General features: G+C 42.5%; 1 protein-coding gene across 1 annotated transcript; it reads left to right on the top strand.

The window, feature by feature from the left end:
• Window positions 1–11,433: 11,433 nt before the first annotated feature.
• Window positions 11,434–12,278, top strand: LOC119351907 (vacuolar iron transporter homolog 5-like). Its single transcript, XM_037618683.1, has one exon. The coding sequence runs from the start codon at window positions 11,476–11,478 to the stop codon at window positions 12,106–12,108; it is 633 nt and encodes a 210-aa protein (XP_037474580.1). The 5' UTR covers window positions 11,434–11,475; the 3' UTR covers window positions 12,109–12,278.
• The last annotated feature ends 4,482 nt before the right edge of the window (window positions 12,279–16,760 follow it).

The raw sequence follows: 16,760 nt of genomic DNA, 5'->3' as shown, positions 1-16,760 counted from the left end.
TTTCCAACACGAGATGCTTGCCAAAGGATAAAATGAAAAAAAAGGAAAGGTGAAGATCACCATGACTCTTGCATAAGGTAAAAGACAATCATAAAAGATAGGCCCTTCGCAGAGGGACGCAGAGGTTGCCATGCGCTTTTATAGTTGGATGCACAAAATCTTAATGCGAGGGAACATCACTTTATATTGCCACTTGTGATAGGGACCTTTATGATGCAGTCCATCGCTTTTATTGCTTCCATATCACAAGATCGTATAAAGCTTATTTTCTCCACACTAAAAGATCATAGATATTTAGAGAGCAATTTTTATTGCATGCACTGATGACAACTTACTTGAAGGATCTTACTCAATCCATAGGTAGGTATGGTGGACTCTCATGGCAATACTGATTTTTGGGATGTTTGGAAGCACAAGTAGTATTTCTACTTGGTGCAAAGAATTTGGCTAGCATGAGGGGGAAAGGCAAGCTCAACGTGTTGGGCGATCCATGACAATATACTTTATTTCGAATATGAGAAAACATAACCCATTACGCCGTCTTCCTTTTAGCATGTCATATTTTAATGAGTGCTCACAATTACAAAAAATGTCCCTCAACGTGTTGGGTGGTAAATTTAATGAGTGCTCACAATTACAAAAAATGTCCAAGATAGTATATTTATATGTGAAATCTCTCTTCCTTCAATATTCTTTCATGAATTGTTCAAGTGACCAATACAATGTTTGCTAACCTTCAATAAATTTACCACCTCTACTTCTTATATGTAAAGTCATTAATCCCCATGGGATAAGCATATGAAACATATATAATTTCAGATTTATGACATTCAAATCATTCAACCATTTACTCATAGGATATAAGTGAGGCACACGAGTAAATGACAAACTACTCCAAAAAGATATAAGTGAAGATCAATGAGTAGTTAAATAATTATGTAGCTATGTGAAGATTCTCTCTCATTTAAGAATTTCAGATCTTGATATTTTATTCAAACAACAATCAAAACAAAGTAAAATGACATTCTAATAATGGCAAACATCATGTGAAGAAGCAAAAACTTAGGATCAACCGAAACTAACCGATAGTTGTTGAAGAAGAAAGGTGGGATGCCAACCGGGGCATCCCCAAGCTTAGACGCTTGAGACTTCTTGAAATATTATCTTGGGATGCCCTGGGCATCCCCAAGCTTGAGCTTTTGTGTTTTCTTAATTCCTCTCATATCACGGTCTCCCTAAATCTCAAAAGCTTCATCCACACAAAACTCAACAAGGACTCCTGAGATAAGTCAGTATAAAGCAATGCAAAAACCTTATCATACTCTACTGTATCAAATCACTAAAATTATTATTCAACATTGCATACTAGATTCCTCTGCATATTTAATAGTCCTATCCTCAAATAGAATCATTAAAGAAGCAAACATATGCAAACAATGCAAACATAACAGCAATCTGCCTAAACAGGACAGTCTGTAAAGAGTGCAGCAAGATCCATACTTCCCTACCTCCAAAAATTATGAAAGGAAATTCCAACTGTAGTGAATTTACCAGAGCTTATTATGCAAAAGGTTTCAACATTTTATCACATTCTTACTTTTCTAGGGAATTTTTGCAACAGCGGTAAACTTTCTGTTTTCAAACAACAACATGTGGACTTGTAAAATAGGCATAGTAAAGGCTACCAATGCCACTTTTATTGAAATAAAAGATGAAAAACATTGTTATAAATAACATAAAGCAAATCCTAACAAAATAAATTTACTCTCCAAGCAAAACACATCTCATGTGGTGAATAAAAATATAGCTCCAAGTAAAGTTACCGATGAACGAAGACGAAAGAGGGGATGCCTTCCAGGGCATCCCAAGCTTAGGCTCTTGGTTATCCTTGAATATTACCTTGGGGTGCCTTGGGCATCCCCAAATTTAGGCTCTTGCCACTCCTTATTCCATAGTTCATCGAATCTTTACCCAAAACTTGAAAACTTCACAACACAAAACTTAACAGAAAACTCGTAAGCTCCGTTAGCGAAAGAAAACAAAACACCACTTCAAGGTACTGTAATGAACTCATTCTTTATTTATATTGGTGTTAAACCTACTGTATTCCAACTTCTCTATGGTTTATAAACTCTTTTACTAGCCATAGATTCATCAAAATAAGTAAACAACACATGAAAAACAGAATCTGTCAAAAACAGAACAGTCTGTAGTAATCTGTAACTAAATCAAACTTCTGGAACCTCAAAAATTCTAAAATAAATTGCTGGACGTGAGGAATTTACCTCTTAATCATCTTCAAAAATAATTAACTAAATATCACTCTCCAATAAAAAATGGCAGCAAATCTCGTGAGCGCTAAAGTTTCTGTTTTTTACAGCATGATCAACAAGACTTTCCCCAAGTCTTCCCAACGGTTCTACTTGGCACAAACACTAATTAAAACATAAAAACTCAATAATAACAAAGGATAGATAAATTATATTTCTAAACAGGAGCAAAAAGCAAGGAACAAAAATAAAATTGGGTTGCCTCCCAATAAGCGCTAACGTTTAACGCCCCTAGCTAGGCATGATGATTTCGATGATGCTCACATAAAAGATATGAATTGAAACATAAAGAGAGCATTGTGAAGAATATGAATAGCACATTTAAGTCTAACCCACTTTCTATGCATAGGGATTTTGTGAGCAAACAATTTACGGGAACAATAATCAACTAGCATAGGAAGGCAAAACAAGCATAACTTCAAGATTTTCAACACATAGAGAGGAAACTTGATATTGTTGCAATTCCTACAAGCATATATTCCTCCCTCATAATAAATTTCCGTAGCATAATGAATGAATTCAACAATATATCTATCACATAAAGCATTATTTTCATGATGCATAAGCATAGAATTTTTATTACTCTCCACATAAGAAAATTTCTTCTCATGAATAGTAGTGGGAGCAAACTCAACAAAATAACTATCATGAGAGGCATAATCCAATTGAAAACTAAAATCATGATGACAAGTTTCATGGATATCATTATTCTTTATAGCATACAGGTCATCACAATAATCATCATAGATAGCAACTTTGTTCTCATAATCAATTGGAACCTCTTCTGGAATAGTGGATTCATCACAAAATAAAGTCATGACCTCTCCAAATCCACTTTCATCAATATAATCATCATAAATAGGAGGCATGCTTTCATCATAATAAATTTTCTCATCAAAACTTGGGGGACAAAAAATATCATCTTCATCAAACATAACTTCCCCAAGCTACTTGTGGCTTTGCATATCATTAGCATCATGGATATTCAAGGAATTCATACTAACAACATTGCAATCATGCTCATCATTCAAATATTTAGTGCCAAAAATTTTAATGCATTCTTCTTCTAACACTTTGGCACAATTTTCCTTTCCATCATACTCATGAAAGATATTAAAAAGATGAAGCGTATGAGGCAAACTCAATTCCATATTTTTTTGTAGTTTTATTTTATAAACTAAACTAGTTCTAAAACATGAAACAAAAAGATTCGATGGCAAGATCTAAAGATATACCTTCAAGCGCTAACCTCCCCGGCAATAGCGCCAAAAAAGAGCTTGATGTCTACTACACAACCTTCTTCTTGTAGACGTTGTTGGGCCTCCAAGTGCAGAGGTTTGTAGGACAGTAGCAAATTTCCCTCAAGTGGATGACCTAAGGTTTATCAATCCGTGGGAGGCGTAGGATGAATATGGTCTCTCTCAAGCAACCCTGCAACCAAATAACAAAGAGTCTCTTGTGTCCCCAACACACCCAAGACAATGGTAAATTGTATAGGTGCACTAGTTTGGCGAAGAGATGGTGATACAAGTGCAATATGGATACTAGATAATGGTTTTTGTAATCTGAAAACATAAAAACAACAAGGTAACTAATGATAAAAGTGAGCACAAACGGTATTGCAATGCGTTGAAACAAGGCCTACGGTTCATACTTTCACTAGTGCAAGTTCCCTCAACAATAATAACATAATTGGATCATATAACTATCCCTCAACATGCAACAAAGAGTCACTCCAAAGTCACTAATAGCGGAGAACAAACGAAGAGATTATGGTAGGGTTCGAAACCACCTCAAAGTTATCCTTTCTGATCGATCTATTCAAGAGTCCGTAGTAAAATAACATGAAGTTATCCTTTCTGATCGATCTGTTCACTAATAGCGGTGCATCAAGAACATAATTCTTTTGTGCAGCAATGAGGATAATCCTCAGATCACGAACGCAGTCCGCATCATTGCCACTCTCATCTTTCAACTTATTTTTCTCTTAGAACATATCAAAAAATAAAACATGGGAGCTCTACGCGAGCTATTGATCTACAACATAGATATGCAAAAACTACCAGTACTAAGTTCATGATAAATTAAAGTTCAATTAATCATATTACTTAAGAACTCACACTTAGATAGACATCGCTCTAATCTTCTAAGTGATCACGTGATCCATATCAACTAAACCATCTCCGATCATCACGTGAGATGGAGTAGTTTTCAATGGTGAACATCACTATGTTGATCATATCTTCTATATGATTCACGCTCGACCTTTCGGTCTCAATGTTCTGGGCCATATCTGCATATGCTAGGCTCGTCAAGTTTAACCTGAGTGTTCCGCATGTGCAAAACTGTCTTGCACCCATTGTATGCGAACGTAGAGCTTATCACACCTGATCATCACGTGGTGTCTCGGCACGACGAACTATCGCAATGGTGCATACTCAGGGAGAACACTTATACCTTGAAATTTAGTGAGGGATCATCTTATAATGATACATCCATACTAAGCAAAATAAGATGCATAAAGGATAAACATCACATGCAATCAATATAAGTGATATGATATGGCCATCATCATCTTGTGCCTTTGATCTCCATCTCAAAGCACCGTCATGATCACCATCGTCACCGGCTTGACACCTTGATCTCCATCGTAGCATCATTGTCGTCTCGCCAACTATTGCTTCTATGACTATCGCCACCGCTTAGTGATAAAGTAAAGCAATTACATAGCGATTGCATTTCATACAATAAAGCGACAACCATATGGCTCCTGCCAGTTGCCGATAACTGTGTTACAAAACATGATCATCTCAAACAATAATTTATATAATCACGTCTTGACCATATCACATCACAACATGCCCTGTAAAAAACAAGTTAGACGTCCTCTACTTTGTTGTTGCAAGTTTTACGTGGCTGCTACGGGCTTAGCAAGAACCGTTCTTACCAATGCATCAAAAACCACAATGCGGTATAGTGATTGCTTTTTGATCTTCAGAAAGAACCCTGTTCATTGAATATGATTCAACTAAAGTTGGAGAAACTGACACCCGCCAATCACCTGTGTGCAAAACACGTTGGTAGAACCAGTCTCATGAACGCGGTCATGTAATGTCGGTCCAGGCCGCTTCATCCAACAATACCGCCAAATCAAGAAACAACTAGTGACGACAAGAAATATGTATATACCCACGCCCACAACTTCTTTGTGTTCTACTCGTGCATATTACATCTACGCATAGACCTGGCTCTGATACCACTGTTGGGGAACGCAGTATTTCAAAAAAATTCCTACGACCATGCAAGATCTATCTAGGAGATGCATAGCAACGAGAGGGGAGAGTGTGTCTACGTACCCTCGTAGACCGAAAGCGGAAGCGTTTAAGTAACGCAGTTGATGTAGTCGAACATCTTCGCGATCCAACCGATCAAGTACCGAACGCATGGCACTTCCGTGATCTGCACACGTTCAGCTCGATGATGTCCCTCGAACTCTAGATCCAGCTGAGGTCGAGGGAGAGTTTTGCCAGCACAACGGTGTGGTGATGATGATGATGATGAAATTACCGACGCAGGGCTTCGCCTAAGCATGACGACAATATGGCCGAGGTGTGTTTCTGTGGAGGGGAGCACTGCACACAGCTAAAACAATTGTCAACTTGTGTGTTCTAGGGTGCCCCTGCCCCCGTATATAAAGGAGCAATGGGCGAGGTCGGCCGGCCCTATAGGGCGCGCCCAAGGGGGGCAATCCTACTCCTAGTAAGTGTTGGACCCCCCCCCTTTCCTAGAACTACTAGGAGAAGAAGGAGAGTGGAAGGAGAAGGAAGTAGGGGGTGCCGCACCTCCCCCTAGTCCAATTCGGACTAGGCCCATGGGGGGGCTGATGTCTACTACACAACCTTCTTCTTGTAGACGTTGTTGGGCCTCCAAGTGCAGAGGTTTGTAGGACAGTAGCAAATTTCCCTCAAGTGGATGACCTAAGGTTTATCAATCCGTGGGAGGCGTAGGATGAAGATGGTCTCTCTCAAGCAACCCTGCAACCAAATAACAAAGAGTCTCTTGTGTCCCCAACACACCCAATACAATGGTAAATTGTATAGGTGCACTAGTTCAGCGAAGAGATGGTGATACAAGTGCAATATGGATAGTAGATAATGGTTTTTGTAATCTGAAAATATAAAAACAGCAAGGTAACTAATGATAAAAGTGAGCACGAACGGTATTGCCACGAACGGTATTGCAATGCATTGAAACAAGGCTTGGGGTTCATACTTTCACTAGTGCAAGTTCCCTCAACAATAATAACATAATTGGATCATATAACTATCCCTCAACATGCAACAAAGAGTCACTCCAAAGTCACTAATAGCGAAGAACAAACGAAGAGATTATGGTAGGGTACGAAACCACCTCAAAGTTATCCTTTCTGATCGATCGATTCAAGAGTCTGTAGTAAAATAACATGAAGCTATTCTTTCCATTCAATCTATCATAGAGTTCGTACTAGAATAACACATTAAGACACAAGTCAACCAAAACCCTAATGTCACTAGATACTCCAATGTCACCTCAAGTATCCATGGGTATGATTATACGATATGCATCACACAATCTCAGATTCATCTATTCAAACCAACACAAAGCACTTCAAAGAGTGCCCCAAAGATTCTACCAGAGAGTCAAGACGAAAATGTGTGCCAACCCCTATGCATAGGTTCATGGGCGGAACCCACAAGTTGATGACCAAAACATACATCAAGTGGATCAATAGAATACCCCATTATCACCACGGGTATCCCATGCAAGACATACATCAAGTGTTCTCAAATCCTTAAAGACTCAATCCGATAAGATAACTTCAAAGGGAAAACTCAATCCATTACAAGAGAGTAGAGGGGGAGAAACATCATAAGATCCAACTATAATAGCAAAGCTCGCGATACATCAAGATCGTACCACCTCAAGAACACGAGAGAGAGAGAGAGAGAGATCAAACACATAGCTACTTGTACATACCCTCAGCCCCGAGGGAGGACTACTCCCTCCTCGTCATGGAGAGCACCGGGATGATGAAAATGGCCACCGGAGAGGGATTCCCCCTCTGGCAGGGTGCCGGAACGGGTCTAAATTGGTTTTGGGTGACTACGAAGGCTTCTGGCGGCGGAACTCCCGATCTATTGTGCTCCCCGAAGTTTTTAGGGTATATGGGTATATATAGGAGGAAGAAGTACGTTGGTGGATCTCCGGGCTGTCCACAAGGCAGGGGGGCGCACCCAGGGGGGTGGGCACGCCCGCCACCCTCGTGGGCAGCCCGGGACTCTCCTGGTCCATCTCCGATACTCCATGGGCTTCTTTTGGTCCAAAAATAAGTTCCATGAAGTTTCAGGTCAATTGGACTCCGTTTGATTTTCCTTTTCTGCGATACTCTAAAACAAGGAAAAAAACAGAAACTGGCACTGGGCTCTAGGTTAATAGGTTAGTCCCAAAAATAATATAAAAGTGTTTAGTAAAGCCCATAAACATCCAAAACAGATAATATAATAGCATGAATACTTCATAAATTATAGATACGTTGGAGACGTATCAGCGGCCAGCCCTTGGCTGCTCCCTCTCTCTCCCTTAAGGCCCAATAAGGCCCATAACTTCCCCGATGGTTCTGATAACCCTTCCGGCACTCCGATAAATACCCGATACACCTCGGAACCATTTCGGTGTCCAAATATAATCATTCAATATATCAATCTTTATGTCTAGACCATTTCGAGACTCCTTGTCATGTCCGTGATCTAATCCGGGACTCCGATCTACCTTCGGTACATCAAAACACATAAACTCATAATACCGATCGTCATCGAACGTTAAGCGTGCAGACCCTATGGGTTCGAGAACTATGTAGACATGATCGAGACTCATCGCCGGCCAATAACCAATAGCAGAACCTCGATGCTCAAATTGGTTCCTACATATTCTACGAAGATCTTTATCGGTCAAACCGCATAACAACATACGTTGTTCCCTTTGTCATCAATATGTTTACTTGCCCGAGATTCGATCGTCGGTATCATCATACCTAGTTCAATCTCATTACCGGCAAGTCTCTTTACTCGTTCTGTAATGCATCATCCCTTGACTAACTCATTAGTCACATTGCTTGCAAGGCTTATAGTGATGTGCATTACCGAGAGGGCCCAGAGATACCTCTCCGACAATTGGAGTGACAAATCCTAATCTCGATCTATGCCAACTCAACAAATACCATCGGAGACACCTGTAGAGCATCTTTATAATCACCCAATTACGTTGTAACGTTTGATAGCACACTAAGTGTTCCTACGGTATTCGGGAGTCATGAAGAAACGTTGCATAATCTCATAGTCATAGGAACATGTATAAGTCATGAAGAAACCAATAGCAATAATCTAAACGATCATAGTGCTAAGCTAACAGATGGGTCTAGTCCATCACATCATTCTCTAATGATGTGATCCCGTTTATCAAATGACAACACATGTCCATGGCTAGGAAACTTAACCATCTTTGATTAACGAGCTAGTCAAGTAGAGGCATACTAGGGACACCTCCGTTTGTCTATGTATTCACACATGTACTAAGTTTCCGGTTAATATAATTCTAGCATAAATAATAAACATTTATCATGATATAAGGAAATATAAATAACAACTTTATTATTGCCTCTAGGACATATTTCCTTCAGAGAGGCACCGGTATACGACACCATGGGCTCCATTAGAAGGGTAGTTGGGAAGGTGGCAGAAAGCCATCAAGGGACGCTTTTTTACGCGGTTGCTGGCTTGCTCACATACCTCCTAGCCTCACCAACAATCTAGGAGATGGTGATGCGTGGTGACCATTTGACGGTCTGCCACGGGAACCTGAGGAGGCAGCCACGTCATTTATTTGCCATGCGGTTGATGGTCACCCCCCCACCCGATGGTGCATGGTTGGTCGTGTTGCTTCAAATCCTACATATAGCGTGAGGAGGAAGAGATGAAACTTCCCTCTCATACTGTCAGTTGGGTTTGGAGCGAGTTGCAAACATGGCTTCCACAACCTCCATATTTGGAGGCTATGTGGTCGTTTTTGGAGCGAGATCCATAACACATGGCTATCGCGGCACATATGGTGACTTTCTAGAGTGCTATTTTGTGTGATGACCGACATACTAGCGGTTATTATAGTGATCGACCACATATGGAGCATCTGCTAGATTTACTCTTAATGCTTAGCTAGGTCCAATCTGGGTGGCCGCCCCTAGCCCTAGGAGATTTTATTTGACCACCTTTAATGGATGGCATGTATAACAAGTGAAAATCATCCCAAATCTTGATGGTCGCTCGCAGTCTATCATCCCTCCAAGATTTTGCCCATGCGCCGCCATTGTGCCTCTCTCCTTGGTCCCCGCCCTCCATGTTTCCATAAGTACATCAATGATTATCCAGTTGACACCCTATTTCATAGTACACCTAGCATGTGTCTACTCCTTCGATAGCGTGATGTGGGAGGCTATATCTACCTCTTTTGTGTGGTGTTGTCGTGGCTGCCTCCGTATACAAGGTCGTCGGGTGTTGTGGATTACTCATGATGCGTTATAGGTGTGCCTGCCTCTGATCCTGGCCACCAGTGTCAATTGTTTCTGAAGCAACGAACATTCTCACCGGTTTTCGTGAAACAAACCACCCACAACATTAGTGTGGACAATACATGCACATTTTCATTATGTATTTTTATGGAAGACGGTTTTGATTTAATTACTGGATTTTACTATTGGGTGGGTAAAATCTTGGATGGGATATATCCTGAAACTTTAGGCTAGATCCATTTTTGGATCACTTTTTTGGGTTAATCCGACCTTCTTTCACATGCATTTTTAATGGTTATAATGCGTAAGAAAGATAGAAAAAGATCAACATATAGCGAGTATGGAGTCCACATTTTATGAGAAGAGATTATCTCGAAGTCTCTACAAAGGTGTTTCTTTTTAACAATGTCAATTGTTTTCTTAGGAATCCGAGAAAGGTGTTTCCTCAGGAAGCGGTTTCACTGTTTCTAATGCAACTGGAAAGTAAATACTCCCTCAACCATAGTTCAAAACGGTGACCCTTATTTTGAATCGGAGGGAGTAGTATTTTTGAGTCCATACTAAGAACCACCTAATCTGAGCGTTAAAGTTCATGCAAGTTTAATTGAATGAACTAATCTTCACTGAATGACTATTGGGTTTCTCTTAAAATATTTCAGCAATTGCGGTAGTATACACAAATTATTTGGTAAGATCTCAATAAAATTCGAATAGAAAATTTGGTTCCATGACCGAAATGATAACCGAAAGGGCTAAAATTCAACCCAGTGATTCGAATGTAGCTAAAAAAAATTTGAAACTAAAATTTAAAACCATTTGTAGCATGTAGGAGCAAGCAAGCACATAGCTGAAAATATAGAATGAGATGAGAAATGAATAATTTTAACCTTTATCTTTTGTCAGTAGATGTGATAAATTAGTATATGACGCGCTTTCTCCCGCGACTTCGGTCAGTAGTCCTTTCACTTTTGACGAAAGTGTCGGAGCCAATTTCGCGGAGGGTGCCCTAAACCCCCAAACTGCTCGGATTCCATCTCTGTCAACGGATGAAATGATTCATATTTTTTTCATAATTTCTATCATTTGAATTCTTGTAATTATTATTGTTATATGTATATGCTTACTTTTCATAATTCCTTATTGTTAGCTGATTTTTCGTGGTCTATATCATATGCGAGTTAATGACTATAAGGAACCAACGACCAAATTATCGCTAGTCATTGTAAACGCCTTGCATATGATGTACACTCAGCAAGCACAATGCATCGATTTATGTAGGTGTGTGCTCGTGGTGGCCACGGGCGCGCAATACCAGAGGAAAAAGATGTGGCGGCGTGTATGCACTAGCCATAGCGGCATGAAAGGTCAAAAAGAAGACCGGCAATGCCCACAGCAACACACGAACACAAGGCACGACCCTCATGGCTCCTCAAATTCACTATAAAACCACGCCAGGGGAGCGTGTGTTCGCCACACTACCGCTACCACTACTATTAACACCCCGAACCCAACCATCTCCATCCATCTCGCTAGCTCCCAGTCGCCATGGCCGTGAACAACGCCAAGCTGGCCGCCGTGGTCGACGCCGAGAACCCGGCCGTGATGTGCGGCTACGTCGACAACTCCGAGTCGTCCATCGACTTTGCCGGGCGCGCCAACTGGCTGCGCGCGGCGGTGCTGGGCGCCAACGACGGGCTTGTCTCCACGGCCTCCCTCATGCTCGGCGTCAGCGCCGTCAAGCCCGACGCGCGGGCAATGGTCGTGTCCGGGTTCGCGGGACTACTGGCCGGGGCCTGCAGCATGGTCATCGGAGAGTACGTGTCCGTCTGCTCCCAGCGCGACGTGGAGATCGTGGAGCTGGACCAGGCCGGCAAGCGTGGCGGCGACGAGGAGAAGGCACTGCCATGCCCGGCACAGGCCGCCGCGGCCTCAGCGCTGGCTTTCTCCGTCGGGGCGCTCCTACCGCTGCTGGCCGCCGGGTTCATCGTGGGCTACAACCTGCGGGTGGCGGTGGTGGTCGTCGTGGCGACGTTGGCGCTGGCCGCGTTCGGATGCGTGGGCGCCGTGCTGGGGCGGGCCCCCGTGGCGAGGTCGTGCGCGCGGGTGGTGGTTGGCGGACTGGCCGCCATGTCCGTCACCTTTGGGTTCATGAGGCTCTTCCGAGCCAGCGGCGTATGAGAAACTGACATGGACACATGGTCTTGGTCGCCGTCCTCGCGTGCGTAGGTCATGTGCGGGCATCGTCCATACTCTTCTCGGAATAAAGTACCCAGTACTAGCCACCGTACTTGCACCTACGGCTGACTTATTTTCTTCCTTGTAATAGTAATCAAATGGCAAATGAAAACGTTTAAATTCGTACTATAGTACCAAGTGATTTTCATTCCTCTCCGTGCATGCCCTATTGTTTGAAAGGATGTGACACAACATATTCAATCCGCCAAAAGTTTGCCGCTCTACGGGGCTGTTTGGTTATAGGATTAGTATTGCCATACTTTGCCACACATTTTTGCCAAACTTGTCTAAGGTTGGTTCATCAAAATAAGGGGCTGTTTGGTTTCTAGCCACACCTTGCCACACTTTGCCACACCTCACCTTAGGCAAGTTTGACTAAGTTAGGTGTGTGTTTGGTTCTAGCCACACCTAAGGCAATTTTTTTTTTAATGAGCAGTGAACCCTACATGTCATAGACACAAAAAGTGTGGCAAGATTCCCTTAGGCAAGCCAAAGTGTGGCTAACAATTTGAGCAACTCAAGTAAGGCAAGTGTGGCAAAAATAATGTGGCAATGTATGGCAAACATAGTCACAATCCAAACAGCCCCTAAGAGCCACAAGTTGGCAAGCCTAAGGGAATCTTGCCACACTTTTTGTGTGTATGCCATGTGGGGCACAAGTGTGGCTTGCCTAAGGTGTGGCTTGAACCAAACACTCATCTAAGTTGGTCAAACTTGCCTAACCTTAGGTGTGGCGATCTTTGGCAAAGTTAGTCACAAACCAAACAACCTCTATGTTCTTCGGTCAGGAACACCACTAGCCCCCCCTCCCCCCAACATGCGCCTCAACCGTCAAGCAACCACTAGTAGAAAAAGGGCCATTTGTCCCGGTTCATAAGGCCCATCTGTCCCGGTTGGGGAACCGGGACTAAATGGTAGTTACTAATACCTAGGCCTTTAGTCCCGGTTCTTATACTAACCGGGACAGATGGGCCTCCACGTGGCCGCTCCGGCGAGCCCAGGCACGAGGGCCTTTGGTCCCGGTTGGTAGCACCAACCGGGACCAATAAGCTTCCACGCGTCAGCATTTCAGGGGCTGTTTTTTTAAAGGAGGTGGTTTAGGGGTTTTGGGGGTTAATTTAGGTTGATATAGGTAGCTAATAGAGAGATGTGTCCTCTCTTATCTCCGTGCTACTGCTATGTCTAAACATGACTTAGAATGAAGTGAGGCAACATGTGGTGCATGTCGAAAGTAATACTAATCCTAACTTGATCAAGTTTAGATTGTACTACTTTCGACATGCACCACATGCATGTTGCCTTCACTTCAATCCAATCCATGTTCATTTCACCCACAGATATATAATAACTCTTCATGCTCGCATCATGCATCATCATAATAACAAGTCCAACTAATCATCATCATACAACTTCTACTCGTTATTAATAACAAGTCATACGATCATCTTCCTGATAGTCATCGAACCAACCTTACTTAATTGTTCTTAGCACATGATCATCAGTATTAGGTAGGACCTAAATACCCTCTTTAAGGTAAAATAGCATAAAATAATATAGACCCTGACTCTCCATTATGGAGAATGTAGATCATCCTGTCTCCAATTCTTGCGCTTCGCTTCCTTTTGCTTCCAAGAACCTCCTTACGACTGTCCATACATTTTTTCCATTTTTTGATTAGCATGTCTCCACTTCTTTGAGAAATCCGGTATGGACAGTTGAGATTCGCAGGATGACCTGGATATATGTTCAAAACACGAAGGCTGCCATTCTGAGACATCAAATGAGGCACACAATCCTCTGGGATTCTCTGTTGAAAAACATAGTAATAACTTCATAGTTAGCAATGATGTACTAGTTTTAGAAGTATGCAAAAGATGCACGGATGTCGTAATAGTAAAAAATCTTACCAGGGTATCTCCATGGTGGTTACCGTAGTTCAACACGTGCACTAGTGGCACGTATTGACCATAATGTTGAGGAGTTTGATTGTAGATATTGTAATTCTCAATATCAGTACAAAATCCAACCAGATGATTTTTCTCCTGATAAGTTGATTTGGAGTCATCGGTGTAGTGGATTTTGTCTTCCATCTCCCGCACATTCTTTGAAGAATGAAAATAAGCTGTCAATGGAAATAAGCTGTCAACTATTTTGAAATAAACAATATAAATTAGCTACTAACTATGTTTGAGAAACTCATATAGCGGTAGAATTGGAGGCGTATCAACAAGGACCCAAATGTCCATATTGTCTTGCTCGATTTCAGGATCACCAAGATCCATGGTGACAAGCATACCCTCATCAAAACCATACATCTTGCAAAGTGCTTCCCATTTTTTGCAACCAAAATAGGTTTCACTCTCAGAATTGTACAGCTTTACTTCAAAATCCACATCATGATGAGTCCTTAGGTGAATTTTCTTTGTTTCGAAACTTTCATGGTCTTCAAAATCCATCCTCTCCAAGACATAGCGTCTTGCATGGCATGAGATAAGCTACTCGAATTGTAAAAGATGAAAATTGCACGTTGAAATAGTTGTAGTCATGCTTAATTACGAAAAAACACTTGTCATCGTTGCGTACCATTTCAACATCGAAGGTCTCCTCGAGCTTAATGCTGAAGCGCCGATCATCGTCCAGGTGAGACCTGCCGCACAGACGTCGATCGTTGTGGCACCAGCTGCACTCCACCGGGAGACTTTCGTCGTCTGATGACGACATTTCCTACGTTCATAATTCAAATATTAAACTTATACAATTAAATATATGTACTACAAGAACTAAGTTAGATCATTATTATTCATCACGGGTTGACTATCGGTCTGTCGTGTCTTTTTTTGAAAACTCTCAACTCACGTGGTGTATATATTCGACTCTCGGTGATGGTCGCTCCTCACTTCGTCCCCGAGTGCATTACACCAAAATTTCTAGCACACGGGAACGAAGGAGAAGCGACCCCCACGGCAACAGTCGGGATTCTTCGTCCTCTCATATATATATGGTGGAACTCTCCCTCACTGATTCCTCTCTGAAATTTGCGACCGTCAGTGATGGTCGTTACTCCTTCTTCCCCTAGTGCACAACAAAGGTCTAGCACCTGAAGAAGAAGGAGAAACGACCCCCACGACAACAGTCGGGCTTCTTCGTCCTCTCATATATGGTGGAGACTCGACAGACTTAAAGTCAACCCGAAATATCGTTTAATTATCTTTCAAAATAGGATTTGGCTGGTCTCACCTCGAGGTCGGAGGGGGTCGGTGACGGGGACGATGGCGGGGATGATGGAGGGGGGCTCCTAGATTTCTGCGAAAACAAAAACTCTATAAGCTATCACCTAATCATATGCATACGCCTTACATAGTGCTTTTCAATTTTAGCATTCAAAGTAGGAATAGTTTTCCAATTTGAGCATTCAATAAGCAAAATCAAATCGCAAAATAAAGTAGTGTTCAAATTAGGATGCATTCAATTATAAGAAAAACTACATCATCTCTTGCGTCCGTACATCATTATCAATAATACACCTCGAATACTATCATACATATAACATCGCTAGTACAGCTAGAATCGTAGCGCCCGACGGGTATCAGCACAGTGAGATCCCTGAAGAACCTGCCAGGTATTGTCGAACCTGCCCTCCAACGCAACCATGTAGCGACGGAAATGCTCGTCCTCCTCCCTGACACGGCGACGTACCACCTCCGCGGTTTCCGGAAGCCTCGGCACCGTCACTGGCCCACGCGACCGCCACCAAACAAGGATTGCGTCAACGACGGGCTGGCTCCTCACCAACCTACGCCCCCCGGAAGATAGCACATCCCAAAACCATCCCGACGGAGCCCAGTCCCGGACATGGCCCCTCTGATCAAGCCGGCCTCTGATACGTCTCCAACGTATCTATAATTTTTGATTGTTCCATGCTATTATATTATCAACCTTGGATGTTTTATATGCATTTATATGCTATTTTATATGATTTTTGGGACTAACCTATTAACCTAGAGCCCAGTGCCAGTTTCTGTTTTTTCCCTTGTTTTAGAGTATCGCAGAAAAGGAAAATCAAACGAAGTCCAATTGACCTGAAACTTCACGGAATTTATTTTTGGATCAGAAGAAGCCCAGAAGACTTGGAGTGCATGTTAGGGGATCTACGAGGAGGCCACGAGGCAGGGGCGCGCCCTCCACCCTCGTGGGCCCCTCGTGGCCCCCCTGATGTACTTCTTCCCCCTATATATCTCCATATACCCTAAAAACATCGGGGAACACAATAGATCGGGAGTTCCGCCGCTAGAAGCCTCCGTAGCCACCGAAAACCAATCTAGACCTGTTCTGGCAACCTGCCGGAGGGGGAATCCCTCTCCGGTGGCCATCTTCATCATCCCGGTGCTCTCCATGACGAGGAGGGAGTAGTTCTCCCTCAGGGCTGAGGGTATGTACCATTAGCTATGTGTTTGATCTCTCTCTCTATCTCTCTCTCTTTCTCTCTCTCTCTCTCGTGTTCTTGATTTGGCACGATCTTGATGTATCGCGAGCTTTGTTATTATAGTTGGATCTTATGGTTCTCCTCCCCCTCTACTCTCTTGTAATGGATTGAG

The sequence above is a fragment of the Triticum dicoccoides genome, chromosome 2A (assembly GCF_002162155.2).
Source record: "Triticum dicoccoides isolate Atlit2015 ecotype Zavitan chromosome 2A, WEW_v2.0, whole genome shotgun sequence".
NCBI lineage: Eukaryota > Viridiplantae > Streptophyta > Magnoliopsida > Poales > Poaceae > Triticum > Triticum dicoccoides.
This window is presented reverse-complemented; position numbering and strand designations above follow the sequence as displayed.